At 51.3% G+C, this 17,566-nt stretch overlaps 1 protein-coding gene across 1 annotated transcript in view; it reads right to left on the bottom strand.

Annotated features, from left to right (window-relative positions):
• Positions 1–9,711: 9,711 nt before the first annotated feature.
• Positions 9,712–17,566, bottom strand: part of LOC144930008 (zinc finger protein RFP-like) — a 39,296-nt gene continuing 31,441 nt past the window's right edge. Inside the window, exons 4-5 of the mRNA XM_078851044.1 lie at positions 14,897–14,958; positions 9,712–10,253 (exon numbers count right to left, since the gene is read on the bottom strand). Coding sequence (XP_078707170.1) covers positions 9,712–10,253; positions 14,897–14,958 — 604 coding nt within the window. The remainder of the gene's footprint in view (positions 10,254–14,896; positions 14,959–17,566) is intronic.

Here is a 17,566-nt window from a genome sequence, read left to right as displayed (position 1 = left end):
CTGTCTGTGTGTCTTTTTTGTAACTTAAGGTTTTGCCTAGAGGGATTCTCTATGTTTTTAATCTAATTACCCTGTAAGGTACCTACCATCCTGATTTTACAGGGGTGAGTCCTTTACTCCTATTTACTTCTATTTCTATTAAAAGTCTTCTTGTAAGAAAACGGAATGCTTTTTCATTGTTCTCAGATCCAAGGGTTTGGGTCTGTGGTCACCTATGCAAATTGGTGAGGATTTTTACCAAACCTTTCCCAGGAAGTGGGGTGCAAGGGTTGGGAGGATTTGGGGGATAAAGACGTGTCCAAACTACGTTTCCCAGTAAACCCAGTTAGTTTGGTGGTGGCAGTGGTTATTCCAAAGACAAAAGATAAAATTAATTTGTACCTTGGGGAAGTTTTAACCTAAGCTGGTAAGAGTAAGCTTAGGAGGTTTTCATGCAGGTCCCTACATCTGTACCCTAGAATTCAGAGTTGGGGATGAACCTTGACATGGGGATTTAATAAAAACATCCGCTATCATGAGACGCACGGTAAAGTCACAAGAGCAGGCAGTGCTGCATTCACCCAGCCCTGGGGAGAAGCTGCTCACCAGTGAGCATCCTTTGTTGTTTGCTTTGTCTTATTTCCCAGATGAGTTTATCTAAGGTCAGATTCCTCTTCACTCCGCAGAGTGAGAATCTGACATTGACTTGGGCTGGAGAGTTAGTGAGAGAATCAGCCCCTGTAACGTGCAGAGACTCCCAGGCTTCCTTACTCCTGGCAGCACAAACCCCAGCCCGTGTCCCCCGGTTGGAGCCACTGGGGTCAGGCAGGTTCCCCTGCACACTATCGATAGATGTGTGAAGAGCTGTTCTTCCTGCTTGGTCCCTGTGACGAAGTGGGACTGTTCTTAAGGTTTCCTCTGAATTGTGTGGGGGTGCCTCAGTTTCCCCTATGCAGTTCTTAAGGATCTAGGGGGTGGGGTAAGGTGTATGATCGTTGCAGAGCTCTGGAGGGCAGGTGTGTGCAGGGGTCTGGACACAGAGAATGGCCGACACCCTCTTTCCTGGCACCTGATGCCCTGGGTCCTTCCCCCCTGCGAGGTGAGCGCTAAAGGGTTGGAGAACAAAGGAATCCGGTGACCTCCTGGCCGGGGACAGCGACAAAGCCCAGAGGAGGAGGGGCTGGGGGGAGTTTCAGTTGGGGGCTGGCTGGAGACATGGAGTGAAGGGCAGACGGGGTTGTCTGGCTCACAGCCCCGTAAAATGGACCCAGCTGAGGGGTCCTGTTCTCTGCACCTGCAAGCTCTGTTTTAGACCATGTTCCTGTCGTCTAATAAACCTGTTTTCCTGGCTGGCTGAGTCACGTCTGACTGTGGAGTTGGGGGGCAGGACCCTCTGGCTTCCCCAGGAGCCCCGCCTGAGCGGACTTGCTGTGGGAAGCGCATGGAGGGGCAGAGGATGCTGAATGCTCCTAGGTCAGACCCTGCCTTCGTGATGGCCCAGTCTATAAGAGCACAAGCTTCCTCAGTGGTGGTCAAGGCCCAGGTCCGATCCAGGACATTTGCGGAGCGGTGACCTGGGTGTCGGGACATACTTTTTCCTCCCACTGCGCCAGCACTCAGCAAGCTAGAGATGACCCTGGGTTTGGATGGGCAGTGTTGCAATCTCCATGTCCATGAACTCCGAGCCCACCTCTTCACTGTACTGCTTGGGAGTCACCGAACATGGAATGGGCGTGTGCAAGCACTTGAAGGAAAAACGGTTGCTAACCTTTTTGTAACTATTGTTCTTTGAGACGTGTTGCTCACGTCCATTCCACAACACACCCTCCAACCCCTCTGTCAGAGTTGCCGGCAAGAAGGAACGGAGAGGGTGCGAGGACGACCGGTCCCCTTATACCGTGACATGAGCGTGCCGCACTAGAGGGCGGTAGAGCTGGCCTGAGGGGTATCACTGGGAGAAAAGTTTTTACAAAGGTGATTTTACAGAGGTGATTTGTTTACCTTTTCTTTAAATAAAATTCTTCTTTTAAGAACCTGATTGACTTTTCATTGTTAAGATCCAAGGGTTTGGGTCTATGTTCACCTGTCCCAATTGGTGAGATATTATTATTATCAAGCCTTCCCCAGGAAAGGGGGTGTAGGATTTGGGGGGAATAGGACTCCAGGTGCTTCTTTCCCTGTTCTTTGTCTAAAACACTTGATGGTGGTGGTGGTAACGTTTTACCTAATCCAAGGGCAAAGACTCTGTGCCTTGGGGAAGTTTTAACCTAAACTGGTAGAAATAAGCTTAGGGGGTCTTTCATGCGGGTCCCCACATCTGTACCCTAGAGTTCAGAGTGGGGAAGGAATCTTGACAGGGCGCCATAGCCAACCCTACAGACGCTGCTAGGGGAAAATCTTCCAGCTGGCATGCACCTGGCGCGCACACACCTGGTTGGAATGGACATGAACAATCACTCAAAGAAGAATCTCCATCCTTGGAGGTTTTTAAGGCCTGGTTTGACATAGCCCTGGCTGGGATGATTTAGTTGGTGTTGGTCCTGCTTCAAGCAGGGTTTTGGACTAAATGATGAACCTGAGGTCTCTTCCAACCTTAATCTTCTATGATTCTGTACTGGTGTTTAGAGACTTTATGAAATGCTTATAATGTGCTGCATGTATTAATCTCACGTGTAATGTCTGTGCCCCACGTTATAAGGTGACATTAAGTGTTTGCATTGTAACCCTCCGTAATTCTGTAAATCACCAAAGAAGCATTAATTACTGTAAAATGCTGCTCCCTGCAGAAGGTGTTCGGTTCTGCCTGCCAAATAGATTCATTTGGATTCAATGGGCCATTTGGGTGAGCAGGCTCCTTGTGAAACATCAAAGAGCGAAGAATTTGTTAATTGCATTTCTCCCTGTCCCACCTCCATCTCATGTGAATTTGTGCTGTCAGCTTGAACTCTGGGGTAAGGGAATAAAACTCCCTAACAAGAAGAAACTGTTTCTCTATGTTGCTTGGACTTTGGCCTGGCCTACGTTACAGAATTACAGTTTATTTATGCCTGCATCTGTAATTTTCACTCCATGCATCTGAAGAAGTGGGTTTATTACCCATGAAAGCTTATGCCCAAATAAATCTGTCTTTGAGGTGCCACAGGACTCCTCGTTGTTTATATTACAGAATTACGTTGACCTAACAATGGATGTGTCTATTCTTAAGTATTGCTCCCACCCATGTAACTGCATTGCTATGCCAACTCATTAACACCACTTCCATGAGTGGCATAGAGTCAAGGTTGATGTAGTTAGGACGACGAAGTGTCAGTGTAGACACTGTGTTTCTTAAGTCGACTGTTACTGGCTTTCAAGAGCCTTTCCACAATGCCCCACGCCGACAATACAATTAATACAAGTGCTCCTCATGGGGACACACACCACTGACACACAGAGCAAAGTGTGGAAACACACAAGTGATGTAATTACTGCAGCGGTTGTATGCCAAAGTAAGTTAGGCCAACTTAATTCTGTAGTGTGCACGTGCCTTTGGAATGGCATGATTTCTAAGCAAAAGCAAAGGATCCCTGTGACGGGATCCCCTGGGATGCAGCCTGGGACCAAGGGACCGCTGTGCCCCCTGGAACCCTCTCCAGCCTGGGCTGTCTCTCGCAATGCCCTGCTAGTGACCAGCAGCATCCCCTCCCGGCGCTGTTATCACTCAGCATGACCGCATGTGGAGCCCCACACCCAGCTAGATCGCATGAATGCTCCCAGAGCCACTCACGAATCACACAGAGAAAGGCACCAGAGCCAAATCCCCCCAGCTCCCAGCACTGTGCCTCAGGTGTTTACTGTCTAATTTGTTAATTGGTTCACCACTTCATCAATGGAAGGTGGATATACACCAGCCTTTGATACCTGAGCAATTTACCATCCACTTCAGGCAAACACACTGGTAAAGTTAAACAAGTTTATTGTCTATAAAAGGTAGGTTTTAAGTGATATGCAAAAAGTCAGAGTTAGTTACCAAAAGAAATAAAATAAAAGCACGCAGTCTAAACTCTCAACCCTGTTAGACTGCGCAACATCTAGATTAAGCAGTTTTCCTCACTCCACTGGATATTCCAGTCCATAGTATAGAGATTTCACCTTTGAAATTTGGGCCAGTCCCCTCAGTTGGAGTCTCAAGTCTTCAGCGTCCTTGTTGCTTGCAGTGTTAGGCGGGTGGAGGAGAAAGGCCCAGCACGTGGCCCCTGTGTCTGTTTTAAATGCTCAGTCCCATGTGCTCGGGGAGCACCAGTCCAGGCATGCCTGGAAGTCTTGCTGACTCTCCCAGGTCAGACTGAGCAATTCCCCTGGTGCGGCCTCATGCAGGTGAGTCATTGCATTGTAGCTTCCTTGCTGGACAATGGCTGGCGATGGGTTGTTTCACGCCCCACTCAGGCCTTGGTTACTTTCCTTGCTGTTACCTCTGGGGGAGGTAATATCTGGCTGAATCCCCAACTTACAGTATGTTTCTGTGACAGCCATACAACGTAATTCTCATAACTTCATATGTGTTCATGATACACATATACAGACAGACCAGAGTGGCCAACCTGGGGCCCCGGAGCCATGTGCGGCTCTGCAGAGGTTACTATGCGGCTACTAGTCTAGGCACCGACTCCAGGGCTGGAGCGACAGGCGCCAACTTTCCAATGTGCCGGGGGGCGCTCACTGCTCAACCCCCTGCTCTGCCCCAGGCCTGTCCCCACTCCACCCCTTCCCACCCCCTCCCCTGAGCCTGCCGTGCCCTCCCTTCTCCCCCCAGAGCCTCCTGAACGCCACAAAACAGCTGATCGGGAGGTGCAGGGAGGGAGGGGAGGGGAGGCGCTGACCGGTGGGGCTGCCAGTGGACAGGAGGTGCGGGGGGAGGAGCTGATGGGGGGCTGCTGACGAATTACTGTGGCTCTTTGGCGATGTCCATTGGTAAATTCTGGCTCCTTCTCAGGCTCAGCTTGGCCACCCCTGAGACAGAGAAATGACTTTCAGCGGACCATAACCCTTCCCCCGACACCTTACGAGGCATGCTTTAGATGTAAGATCCCGATGCTATAACCATGAGGAATATGGGGGTTCCAGGAGGCTCCCCAAGGTAGAGAATGTCGCAATCCCAACTGTCGAGGATGGGGTTGGCACGAAAGGACATAAAGAGCTGGCACATTACAGCAGCTTCTATCACCTTTTGGAACTGAAAGCTGTGTCTACACGGGCACTTCTGTCGGTGCCAAATCCCAGGGCGAGGCAGAAGGGGGTGGAGGCCGGAATTGGTTTCTGGTGATGTGGGCTCGGAGGGAGGGCGGTAGCTGTCATTGGACCCTGCGCTCGCCATTGTTTAAGGGCAGAGCTGCTCAATCTCAGTTGTGAGCCCTCGTTTTGCGCACTGATCACTGCCCCGGCAATCACTGCTCACCAGCTGTAGGTGCTGAGCCTCGGGCCCGGTGTGGGGCAGCGTTACGGGGGGGGGACGACGGCCCCGCCTGCACCGGCGCTGAGGCTCCCCGCGGCTGGCTGACGCCCCTGAGGGCTGGGGAAGTGGAAGCGCCTCAGAATGTGGCTGCGGAGAACGTGGTGGCAGCCGCGGGTGGGGACAGCGCTAGGTGAGAGCAGCGGAGTGAACAGCAACGCCCTGAATGCCAGCAACTGTCAGCCAGACGCAGAGACGGCTGCAGCGTCTGAAGCAAGGCGCGATGCCTCCCCTCCACGCCCACGGGGGGAGGCTGTAATGGGGTCCCCAGAGTGTACGCTGGACTGTGGGACTGCTGAGCCCTGCCAGCCCACCGGCCTGGGCCGTCCCTCACACTGTGACGCTAACGTCCAAGCGACAAGCCTCTGACAGGCACTGCATTTACCAGCCATCCACAGGCAGGGACACACCCGGCTGCGTTACAGAAATGGTCTCCCAGCCACCCAGGAGCCATCAGTAGGGAGACCCCAGCCACCTGCCCCCGCCTCCCAGCCTTGCACCCCAGAGCTGTACCGTCTTGCAGGCCAGTGTAAGCCCATTGCCTAGTTCGCCACTCCCTGAGTGTGAAATGGAGACACACCAGCCTTTGTCACTGAGCTGAGATTCCCCAGGCACTTCAGCCAGCACCACACTGCCTTAGGTAAAATGTCAAACAGGATTATTAACTACAGAACAATAGATTTCAAGTGATTATCAGTAGCAGGTGCAGAGATCAAAGTTAGTTAGGTAAGAAACAAAAATAAATTTGCTGATTAAATTCTAATGTCAACAGACTAAGCAAGATTTGAATCAAGCCGTGTCTCACCCTTACAATTCTCCAATACACAGACTGGACTCCCTTCCAGCCTGGAACCAATCTCTCTCATTCAAAGTCTTCATCTTTCAGAGGATCTTCCAGGTGTTGAGATGAGGGGGGAGAGAGGCCAAGTGATAACATCACTCTCCCTCTTTTATATTTTCTTCCAGCTGCTAGAAAGATCCTTGCTGTGAGGTGGATTAGTCAACCCCTACGGTGTACATGCCTTCTCCAAGAAGCCTCTGGGATAGTGGACTGGGTGTTGATGAGCCTTTAACACCTGTCTGGCTGCTGATAGTTCTCCTTTTTCCCTACTGAAAGGCTGGCTTTGCTTGCAATATACAGCAATACCTCAAAACTTAACTTACAAGGATAGCACATACAATCCAACAGGATATTAACTTTCAACAAATCAAGACTTTTAAAATTATACATTATAAGGCATACTTTGTACAAAACACATCATAATCATATCACAGTGATGAATATGGGGGTTCCAGGGTGCTATTCTGAGGTACAGAGTGTCACAGAGGTGAACCCACATAGACATGCCTCTGAAATCTGGGTCTTCACTGAACATAGACAACAGGTGTGAGTGGGGTTCAACAGATGGAGAGGGGAGTGATGTGCTAAAAGGACATTCGGTTGTTGGACTTTCCAATAAGACAATGCCGGAAAACAAGGTAAAGGACACTCCCCCACACACTGTGGGGTTGGATTTGCTTATGGTCACTGTGGTAGGGTGGCTGCCCCACCCCTATGTGGGATTGGGCTAAAGTAGGCCAGAGCGGCTGCACAGAAAGGCAGCCAATCAGGGAGGACCTGTAGGAGAGCCAATCAGTGCTGAGCAGGGGCAGCCAATCAGGGCTGGGCTCAGCCCTATATAAAGGCTGCCCAGGAGCAATGCAGTCAGTCTCTCCCAAACCTTCAAGGGGGAAGGGCTGTCCCTTGGGGGAAGGAGACTAGTGGCTAGGCCTGGCAGAGCTGAGGAGAGCTCCAGCCCAATACCTATCAGTGCGGGCTCTGACTGGAGGGGCCTAGAGCAGGGGTCTCAAACTCAAATGGCCAAGAGGGCCACGTGAGGATGAGTGTACTGGCCCAAGGGCTGCATCACTGACACCCCTGCTCTGCCCCTGGCCCTGCCCCCACTCCGCCCCTTCCCCAAAGTCCCCACCCCAACTCTGCCCCCTCCCTGCCCCCAGGGGGTGCAGAAGGGGTGTGCGGTGTGGTGGGGGCTCAGGGCAGGGAGTTGGGGTGCAGGGGGCTGGCAAGGGGCTCAGGGCAGGGAGTTGGGGTGCAGGAGGGGTTCGGGGTGCAGGCTTCGGCACAGCGCCGCTTACCTAGAGCATCTCCGGGGTGGCAGCAGCGCGCACTGGGGTCAGGGCAGGCTCCCTGCCTGCCTCCCCTGGCCCCGCCCCGCTCTGCTCTGCTCCGGGAAGCGACCGGAACCACGTCCCTGCTGCCCCTGGGGGACGGGTGGCACTGGGCTTTGCGGGCCGCAGGAAATAGCCCCGCGGGCTGTGTGCTTGAGACCCCTGGCCGAGAGGGTGCGAGGGGCCAGAGGGGAATTGGCCCAGGGAGGATAGAGGAGCGAGAGGCGAGAAGGAGGGCAGGGAGGCTGCTGCTAGAGGGTCCCGGGACCCAGAGTCGTGGGCAGGGCTGGGTCCCACCCCCCTTTCCCCTCACATCGCAATTGGCTGACGAAGAGCGGCCGTGTCAGACTGCGACGTGCCCCAGACGTGAGGGGCTGGACTTTGGGTTGTGGTTGGCCAATGCGGCAGGCCTGAGCAGAGGGACTGCCATTAAGAGCCCCCCGCCCTCCGGAAGGGGGTGAGGAGGGACTAAGGGGCACTGCCGGAGGGCAGCGACCAGAAGCGGACGTCGCCGAGCAGGGAGCAAGGTGGGTCCGGATACCAACGGGGAGCAGACGATGGATGGGACAGCACCGGAAGGGGGCGCTCTGCAGAGGACAGAGCTAATTTCCAGCTGCACCAGCGGGAGGCGCTGCGGTGGTGAGTCCCAACCCTGTCACAGTCACATACCTGGACTGTGGTGGGGATGTTTTTCCACATCAATGCGTAGTTCCTTTTATTAAAACGTTCTCTTTTGTTGTACACAGATTCAGTGCCGGCGAGTGACAAACGACACAGAGTGTAGGAGATGCCACAGAAGGGGACATTTTGTGGTAACATGCCGACCCCCAAGAGCAGTGGAATCAACCGAAAAGGGAGATGGCAAGGAGTCCGTGCTGCTCGTGGGACGATGAGCTGGATTCCGAAAAGTGCTTACGTACCCACCCTCCGGAGTTAGGCACCGCTGTGACTCACAAAACTCCTCCTCAGCATCCTCCCGACCTGCGGGTGCCAAGCCTCGCTCAGCACGTACGTTTTGTCAGTCAGAGCTTCCTGGGCAGCTGCGTTTGTGCCTCGGAGACTGCTGCCTCCCTCCACGCGCCTGTCAAGGCTGATTCCCCCTCCGGCACTTCGCGTGCAGGAGGTGGGGGCCCGCAAGGACTCCAAACGTTAATACTGGCCTCTCCAGGCTGCTGATGCTGCCACCACCCAAGTGAAAAGTGCCTTCTGCCAAGCCAGAAAAACTCACTTGGGAAGATTTTTTTCCTGAGGCCCCTCGGCTTTTCCACCCCTCCCTCAGGAAAGCCGAGAAAGAAACAAAAGACAAGGGGAGCCCAGCTGTTGCATCAGCTGATTAACATAGGCACAGTCTCTTTACCTCCTAGGACACAGAAATCTAATCATGTTCTTCAAAAACGTACATTTTATTGAAAAAAGAAAGAAACCACATCTGAAAACTCAGGCTGTTGGGGATTAAACATCAGCGAATTCCACATGAAGCTGCAGGGGGAGAGGAGGCAGGATGCTCTCCTGATGCTTGGCCCAGGGGTTCGCGGCTCACCCAGGCTGTGGGAGATGACTAGTTCAAGTCCCCCTGGCGCTGACGAGCACACGGGATGTAAGCAGGGCTCTGCCAGCTCTCAGGTGACAGCCCTAACCGCTGGCTATGGGAAATTCCTGGTTCGGGGCTCCCACAGTCTGTGATGTTGAAGCTGTTCCATGTTGGATAACTGATGACAGCTTCACTGGAGCAGGGGACGGACTCTGGGTCACCCATCTCCCGGGGTGGGCCCTAATGCTGCCGGCTATAACAGAGTCATTCTCACTCTCTGTTTGGCCCCATTAATATTCATTTATGGAGCCACAGCCCCCTTTTGTTATAAAGAAAGGGGCTGTGGAGTGGTCATCGAGTTCCTGGTCCCCCACGTTGCAGAGAGGCTGAGGTTGGGTTGTAAGAGGACGTTAATGAAGGGAGCAGTTTCCCGCCAGGGAGTTCTCTAGCGGGGATTAAAGCCTGGTGCTGTGTGTGTCTGTCCTCACCCCCCACAGTCCTCCAGTGACAGACTGACAGGCCACCAGAGCACAGGGCTCAGGGCCTACTGGTGAGGGTCACCCGCCTGCCCCTCTGGTTCAGGGCAGGGACACAGGCAGAGCTGGGACTTTGTCCCAAAGAACGGGTGGATTCTCTCCCTAGCGAAGTCGGCCCCAGTCACAGTGAGGATCAGGGCCTCATTATCAGCATTGAAAAACGACACCTGCCTCCCTTCATAGTTCAGACAGACCCGGATCCGCCTGCTCTTCTGGGGCGGGGTGCTCTGAGGGGAGGGTGGAACCGGAGGCATCGGTCTGCTCCAGTCAATGGCCCAGATCCCCTCCTTCCGGGATGCGCTGACCGAGCCTTTCCTCCTCACAGACTCCCTGGCCACCCCAACCACCCAGAATGCCTCACTCCCCACCTCCACCTCCCAGTACACAGCCCCTTTAGTGAACCCCTGAGAGCCTAGCACACAGCGTATTTTATTAAATCGCTCAGGATTGTTGGGCAGGTCCTGCTGTGTGTCTCCATGTGTCACATTCAGCCGATCCGCAGACAGGGTGAGAGCAGGATGAGCTGTGTCCTGATCCAGAGTCACACGCACTGCAGGGAAGTCAAGAGAAGGGATTAAAAACCTGGGCACTGGGAAGGGGGAACAGCAGCTGAAGGGCGGGGATCGGCAGTGGGAGGAGGGAGAAAGACTGCTGGGGGGGCAGTTGGAGCTGAAAGAGGGGCAAGGGCAAGGGACAGATGATTATAGTTTATTATAACCATTGCATATTGGTTTATTAAACCAATGCTCATAAATGTGTTATAAGACTAAAAATCTGATAACTGCGCCTGTCATGAGCTCCCCTTTCTGTGACAGGTGGAGCCCCCTCACCATCCCTTCGTTCCCCATAGTCTGCTCCTCGCCGAGGGGTGCAGGCGGAAACCCCCCTCCCTTTGACCTGTTGTGATACTTGGGCCCACAGACTGACCCTGCTTGTGAGCTCCTCTGTGCAGCCTCAGTGAAAGCTCCTCAAAACCCACAGCACCCCATGACACTAACGCTGAGGGGAAAGGTGGTGCGAAGAGCAGCGAGGCTGACTGAAATAGCCCAGAGAAAGAGGCCTCCGGATAGAACTCAAGGACTGGGTTAAGAGCATGCCTGGTGAACAAGAAAAGTCCGAGACTGGAAATCAATGAACCGAAATTGGTGTGTCAGAAATTGGGCCTAATTGCTGGACAAGATAATGAGTGGATGGGCGATCCCCCCCCCAGCACTCCATATTGGGGTTCTTACCAGAAAATCCCATGGCAAGAGAGTCAGGCTGTCTGAGACCCACTGTTGGCGGGGGGGGGGGGGGAACGGAGTGAGCTCCATAATCATGGCTGCCACCACCCACTGCCCCCTGGGATCCACCATGACACCACTGGTCCTTTGTCACCCTGAGCTTGAAAGGCACCTGACCAGACCAGGCGAGACCATGGGACCCAGACGCCATCACCACCTCCACTGGCTCTGGCTAAATCCCGACACCACCTCGGATGTGAGACTTTGCCCCCCGCTTCATGTGTCCTCTTCCTCCCCTCATGTCTTCTCTTTCCTAGTGCTCAGCTTTTGCCGCCTGTCTAATAGGAGTCTGGCGGAGTCGGCCAAGACTGCATCTTTAGCAACACGACTGTAAGCCTGTGACTGCAGGAAGCAGCTAAAAGCAATGCACCAAACAGCCGACAGAGTTACGAGTTTTCAGGTCTCAGCGGGGCTGATACACTGTGGGCTGGGCTGGGTTTCTCTTGCAGTGACATTGTGAGTGAGAGTCAGCCGTTGATTTTCTCTCTTTTCTGTTTTTTCCCTCTCCCCTTTGGTGTGTGTTTGTCTTCTTTTGTGTGGTAGGAAACCAGATGGGACTTTAACAACAACAGAAACAACAGCAGCTCCAACTAATTCTTCTCTTGTCCACAAAAAGAACACTTATTACCATCGTTAATACAGGAACTTCTCACTGAAAGTCGTCCTGGTTAACGTTGTTTCGATGTTACGTTGCTGATCATTGGGGAACATGCTCGTTTAAAGTTGTGCAATGCTCCCTTCTAAGGGCAGCCGCCTGCTTTGTCCACTGCTGGTAGGAAGAGCAGCTCGTTGCAGCGAGCTGGTGGGTGGTTGGAACCAGGGTGGATCGGCAGCCCCCCTATCAGCTCCCTGCTCCCCTATTTTCCCTGTGCGGCAGCTGCCCCAGCAGGCTATCAACTGCTGGCAGTTCAGCTGTCCCTCCCCGCACTGCCATGTGCTGCTCCTGCCCTCTGCCTTGGAGCTGCTCCCCGAGACTCCAGCTTGCTGTGTGTGGGGGGGAGGGGAGAAATGGGGGGCTAATGTCAGGGTGCCCCCTCCCCCTGCACCCCGCTTACCCCATCTTCCATAGAGCAGGGGGGACACACAACAGGGCTCTCAGGAGGGAGGGAGCAGCAGCTGTGGACTCAGCTTGCTGATCTAATTTTTGTGGATACAGACTAACAGGGCTGCTACTCTGAAACAAGGCAGTGTGTGTCTCTGGCTGTCCTCCCTCCTTTCCTGATGTCTTGTAGAGTGTGAGAGTTCACCCTTGAGGGCTCAGCCGAGGGCTAGTTCATTGTTTAGCAGCAAGGCATTCCCTGGGAAATATCCCACCCTCTGACTCCACCACCTCAACCAAGCTTCACAATCATCATTACTGTGTACCAGTATTAAACTGTTTGTTTAAAACGTATACTCTGTGTGTGTGCGTGTGTGTGTATATAGATATATATATAAATAGTCTTTTGTGAAAAAAATTTCCCTGGAACCTAACTCCCCCATTTACATGAATTCTAATGGGGAAACTGGATTTGCTTAACATCATTTCGCTTAAAGTTGCATTTTCCAGGAAGAGAACTGCAAGGTTAAGTGAGGAGTTCCTGTGCCATCTAAGAGACTGTCAAACAGGTGGGTTTGCTCTCTAAAAACTCTCTCCTGATAAAGGGAACGGGAACAAGGGATGTTGTTAAAATGAAAACCTTATTTAACACTTTACATTTCAATTGTTTTGACTATTTTTCCTTCTTGTTTCTGTATCTTTAATAAATGGTAAAAAACTAAATACATTGGGCTCCTGGGTCTATGACTATAAGGCAGGTTTTCTAACCCTTTAATCATTTTCCTGGCTCATCTCTGACCCCTCTCCAAGTTATCGGCATCCTTCTTGAACTGCGGGCACCAGCACTGGACACAGGATTCTAGCAGTGGTTGCACCAGTGCCAAATACGGAGGTAAAATAACCTCCCAGCTCCTCCTGGAGGTTCCCCTGTTTGTGCATCTCAGGATGGCATTTGCTCTTTTGGCCACAGCCTCACGGTGGGAGCTCAAGTTCAGCCCACAACCCCCCCATCTTTTTCAGAATCCCCCATTCCGTCACTGTGGCCTGCACTTGGGGGGTCTGCATGCATATGTTTACATGAAGCCCTGTTAAAACATACAGCGCTCACTTGCACCCAGTTTACCAAATGATCCGGATCACTCTGTGTTCTCTAGGGTGAGTGCCCTAATCAGTGGGCTAAGGGTTATGCGTGAGGCCACCTGCTCCTCCACCCCGCAGCTGTGTGGTGCGGCCTGAGGTGTGCCCCTCAGCCTTGCTTCCAATAAACACCTGAGGCACCTGACTCCAGGAGAGGCTTCTCAGCTGTAGGTCACACACAGGGACAGGCACCTCCCTCCAGCCCAGACCTAGATGCTGAAGTCCCTGGAAGGGTCACACCCCTCTTCTGAGCATCTCCCCTTACCCTGAATCATAGAATCATAGAATATCAGGGTTGGAAGGGACCTCAGGAGGTCATCTAGTCCAACCCCCTGCTCAAAAGCAGGACCCATACCCAATTAAATCATCCCAGCCAGGGCTTTGTCAAGCCTGACCTTAAAAACTTCTAAGGAAGGAGATTCCACCACCTCCCTAGGCAACGCATTCCAGTGTTTCACCACCCTCCTAGTGAAAAAGTTTTTCCTAATATCCAACCTAAACCTCCCGCACTGCAACTTGAGACCATTACTCCTTGTCCTGTCCTCTTCCACCACTGAGAATAGTCTAGAACCATCCTCTCTGGAACCACCTCTCAGGTAGTTGAAAGCAGCTATTAAATCCTCCCTCATTCTTCTCTTCTGTAGACTAAACAATCCCAGTTCCCTCAGCTTCTCCCCATAACTCATGTGTTCCAGACCCTTAATCATTTTTGTTGCCCTTCGCTGGACTCTCTCCAATTTATCCACATCCTTCTTGTAGTGTGTGGCCCAAAACTGGACACAGTACTCCAGATGAGGCCTCACCAATGTCAAATAGAGGGGGACGATCACATCCCTCGATCTGCTCGCTATGCCCCTACTTATACATCCCAAAATGCCATTGGCCTTCTTGGCAACAAGGGCACACTGCTGGCTCGTATCCAGCTTCTCGTCCACTGTCACCCCTAGGTCCTTTTCCGCAGAACTGCTGCCTAGCCATTCGGTCCCTAGTCTGTAGTGGTGCATTGGATTCTTCCATCCTAAGTGCAGGACCCTGCACTTATCCTTATTGAACCTCATCAGATTTCTTTTGGCCCAATCCTGCTTAGACAGCTCCCCATGCTGGGTTGTGTGGATCATATTCAAGCGCCACGTGTCTTCCCAAGCATGGTATCCGGAGCCTTGGTGGCTAACTGAGGCTCCGTAGATGCCAGGGGGTGGCTAGCTGAAAGTTAGGCATTGCAGCACTGAGTCCCCAAGTGCCTTTGTGGCTCAGGGCCTGAGTGCAGAAGTGCTCTGGGTGTGTTACATTTCACCCACACACAGGGGTCTGCACTAATGATAATTCTTTGAACTGCATTTGAAACCTTCCCACCATCCTGTTTTTTCCTACGTGAGGCTAAGGTGCACTCAGAGCTTGTTTCTGCGCTTCAAAGTGAACTACGTGCCAGGGATAAAAGTAGGATTCCAATGACTTTGAAATCCCCAGGCACAGAGAGAATCTCAGTTCTGGGTCAGTTCCTTCCACTAACAATATATCTCAGGAAGGGCAATAGCTGAAGAATGGATTATCTGCCTAGTCACTTTAGCAAAGGAAACATGACCCTAGTCTGCAAATCAGTCAAATGTCTTGCTCTTTTCCCCTCCCACCAATTAAATGGTTATTTTTACCCTATAGCTGTTGGCTTAATGTTTCATTGTACAAGAAAAGGGACCAGGGAAATTTTGACACTATTAAAATAACAGCTTAACTTACCATGACGTCCTCTCGCTCTGCTGATCTCTGAAATAAGGACAAAGTGAGAGATGAGAACTGCCCTGCACACAGATGCTCTGAATAGTCTGTATTTTCATATAGAGTCTATATTAGGACTAAATGGAATTTACAAAATGTAGCCAGGATCTTGCTACAAACAAACAAGCAGAAATGAATAGGCACTAAATTACCTGAGAGTTTCTACTTTGAGCTCCAATTTGAGAAATCACCTAAGAAATGTTTCAGTCAATCCCTACACGGAACAGTCTCAAATTTAAATCAGTGGGAACTGGGCACCTAAATGCCCTTTTTTGCTTTGTTCCTTCCCTTCAAAGCATCCCATACTGAAAACTCCGTTAACTTTAAGTGAGGTTTAATATTAGCAAAACAAAATCTAGAAGAATGTGTTATATAAATATTAAACCAAACCAAAACAAAACACGAAATTTCAATTAAATTTCTAATCCAATCCTTCTCCCAAGTGGAATATTCCTGTCCCGCAATGTGAACACACGTGATAAATATTAAAAGTCAAGAACATTCTCACAACATGCAAAACACACACAGCTACTTTCACCAAAACCCCAACCTCATCACCTAACAAGAAGCAAGATAAATAAATACAGACTAAATTGTATGGGATTCATCTTGAACTGCAGTGTGATTAGCGAGAATCTTCACTCCCCAAATGGAAGAAAATTATTTAGATAAAATCAATAATCCAGCAAAAGCAGCTAAGAGTTGTCATTTACCCTGATTCAGTACTTTAGGAGAACACTCCAATGGTTTGGATTCCATCTGCCAAGACATCGTATCTGATCTGGATTTGGTGTTATTGAAAATTATGACACTGATAGAAAGGTGGGAAATGCAAGGGGCAGCTAAGTGGGCCCCGAGGCCCTGGGCTTCAGCCCCTAAAGCCCTGCCCCCTTTCTGAATCCAGCCCTGTGAGCACGGGCAGGAGGACTCAGGAGGAGCAGGGGCAGCCCTGCAGCCGGAGAGAAGTGGCGGTTTCCCCTTCAAAGCGCCACTTCTCTTCAGCCCACTGCGCGGCTGCCCGGTCTCCTCCTGAGTCCTCCGGCCCATGTTCGCAGCGATCCCGCTACCTGCACCTCCCACCTACTCTCCTGAGGCTGCAGGTCAGCCTCTCTCCCTGCTCCCCTGCCCCCAGCAGTCCCGCCCCATGGAGCAGCCAGTGCTGAGCTGCCTGAGTGCCTGGCCCTGGGGCCCCCTGTTGTTGGGGGCCCCGGGCCAGGGCTCCCTGTGTTTAATGGGACAGCATGGAGGGAACTCAGAGATAAGCATGGAAGAAATACAGAAAAGGAGTATCTAGGTCTGAGTGTGGTGTATTCAGGGCTGTGATGGAATTGCAAGCTAGCACTTTAAGAGCAGTAGGGATGGGGGGGGGGTTCCTGATTCTCCTTCCCAGCTAGGACACTGTGTAGGGAAGCATGAGATCTGGGAGCATCAGTCAGTCAGTCAGTAAAAAACCAGCCTAGAATAGTTGGGTGAGTGGTGCCTCTCTGCCTTGTGGAGTAGCCTGCTTTGTCTCTCTCTGTTTTGGGTTACTGCGTGTTTGTGACAGAAGGTACCTCTGTTTCCACACGCTACACGCTATGCAATCATCTCTGTACACAGTATGCCTTGTGAGGTATCATTTGAAAATTCATAAATGTTTGGTCATTGTTGTCCTGATAAAATATGCGTGGCAACATTGTATGTGAAGTTATAAGATTCCACTGTAAGATGTCCCAAACTGAGTTTGCAAACAGGTCTGTGTCCAACAAAGGAATGTGTGCTCTGCTGACTGCACTTAAGCAGAAAACAGAGTCATAAGTCAGGAAGGGCAGACAAAAAAGCCTCAAACAGGTGAAGAAAAAGCAGCAGGAAACATCCTTTGCTACAGACTGTCTCCCGAATCTCAGCTGGAAATGTTTTCCAAGCTGGGGACTGACACTGTAAAAATTAGGAACAAAATAACTCAGAATACCTCCTTTCTCTGCCCAGCGGTACACTGCAAGAGAAGGGACAAAGAAGCAGCCCTGACACAGAAGAAGAATCCCTGGCTTAAGACATTTGGAAAGTAAGACTGTCGAAAGCATGTGATGAGCAAAACTTTGCTTTGAATTTAACGGTTTGTTAAGTTTGGCATCAGTTGTGCTTTATCTTTATTTTTCTTGTAACTATTCTTGACTTTATTCTGACCGGTCAATGTATGAAATTCAAGATGTGACAGATAGGTTGAAAGTCAGGAGCAGTGTTTCCTCTATTATTCAGGGGACACCATCATAGAACCTAATCACATTAGCCACGCCATCAGGGGCTCGTTCACCTGCACATCTACCAATGGGATATATGCCATCATGTGCCAGCAACGCCCCTCTGCCATGAACATTGGCCAGACCGGACAGTCTCTACGCAGAAGAATCAATGGACACAAATCTGACATCAGGGATCATAACATTCAAAAACCAGTCGGAGAACACTTCAACCTCTCTGGCCGCTCAGTAAAAGATTTAAGGGTGGCAATTTTGCAACAAAAGCTTCAAAAACAGACTCCAACGAGAAACTGCTGAGCTTGAATTAATATGCAAACTAGATCCTGTTAACTTGGGTTTGAAGTGAGACTGGGAGTGGCTGGATCATTACACATATTGAATCTATTTCCTT

Source organism: Lepidochelys kempii, unplaced genomic scaffold (assembly GCF_965140285.1).
Source record: "Lepidochelys kempii isolate rLepKem1 unplaced genomic scaffold, rLepKem1.hap1 scaffold_174, whole genome shotgun sequence".
Taxonomy (NCBI): Eukaryota; Metazoa; Chordata; order Testudines; family Cheloniidae; genus Lepidochelys; species Lepidochelys kempii.
Note: the sequence above shows the minus strand (reverse complement) of the source record. Positions and strands in the feature narration are given on the sequence as shown.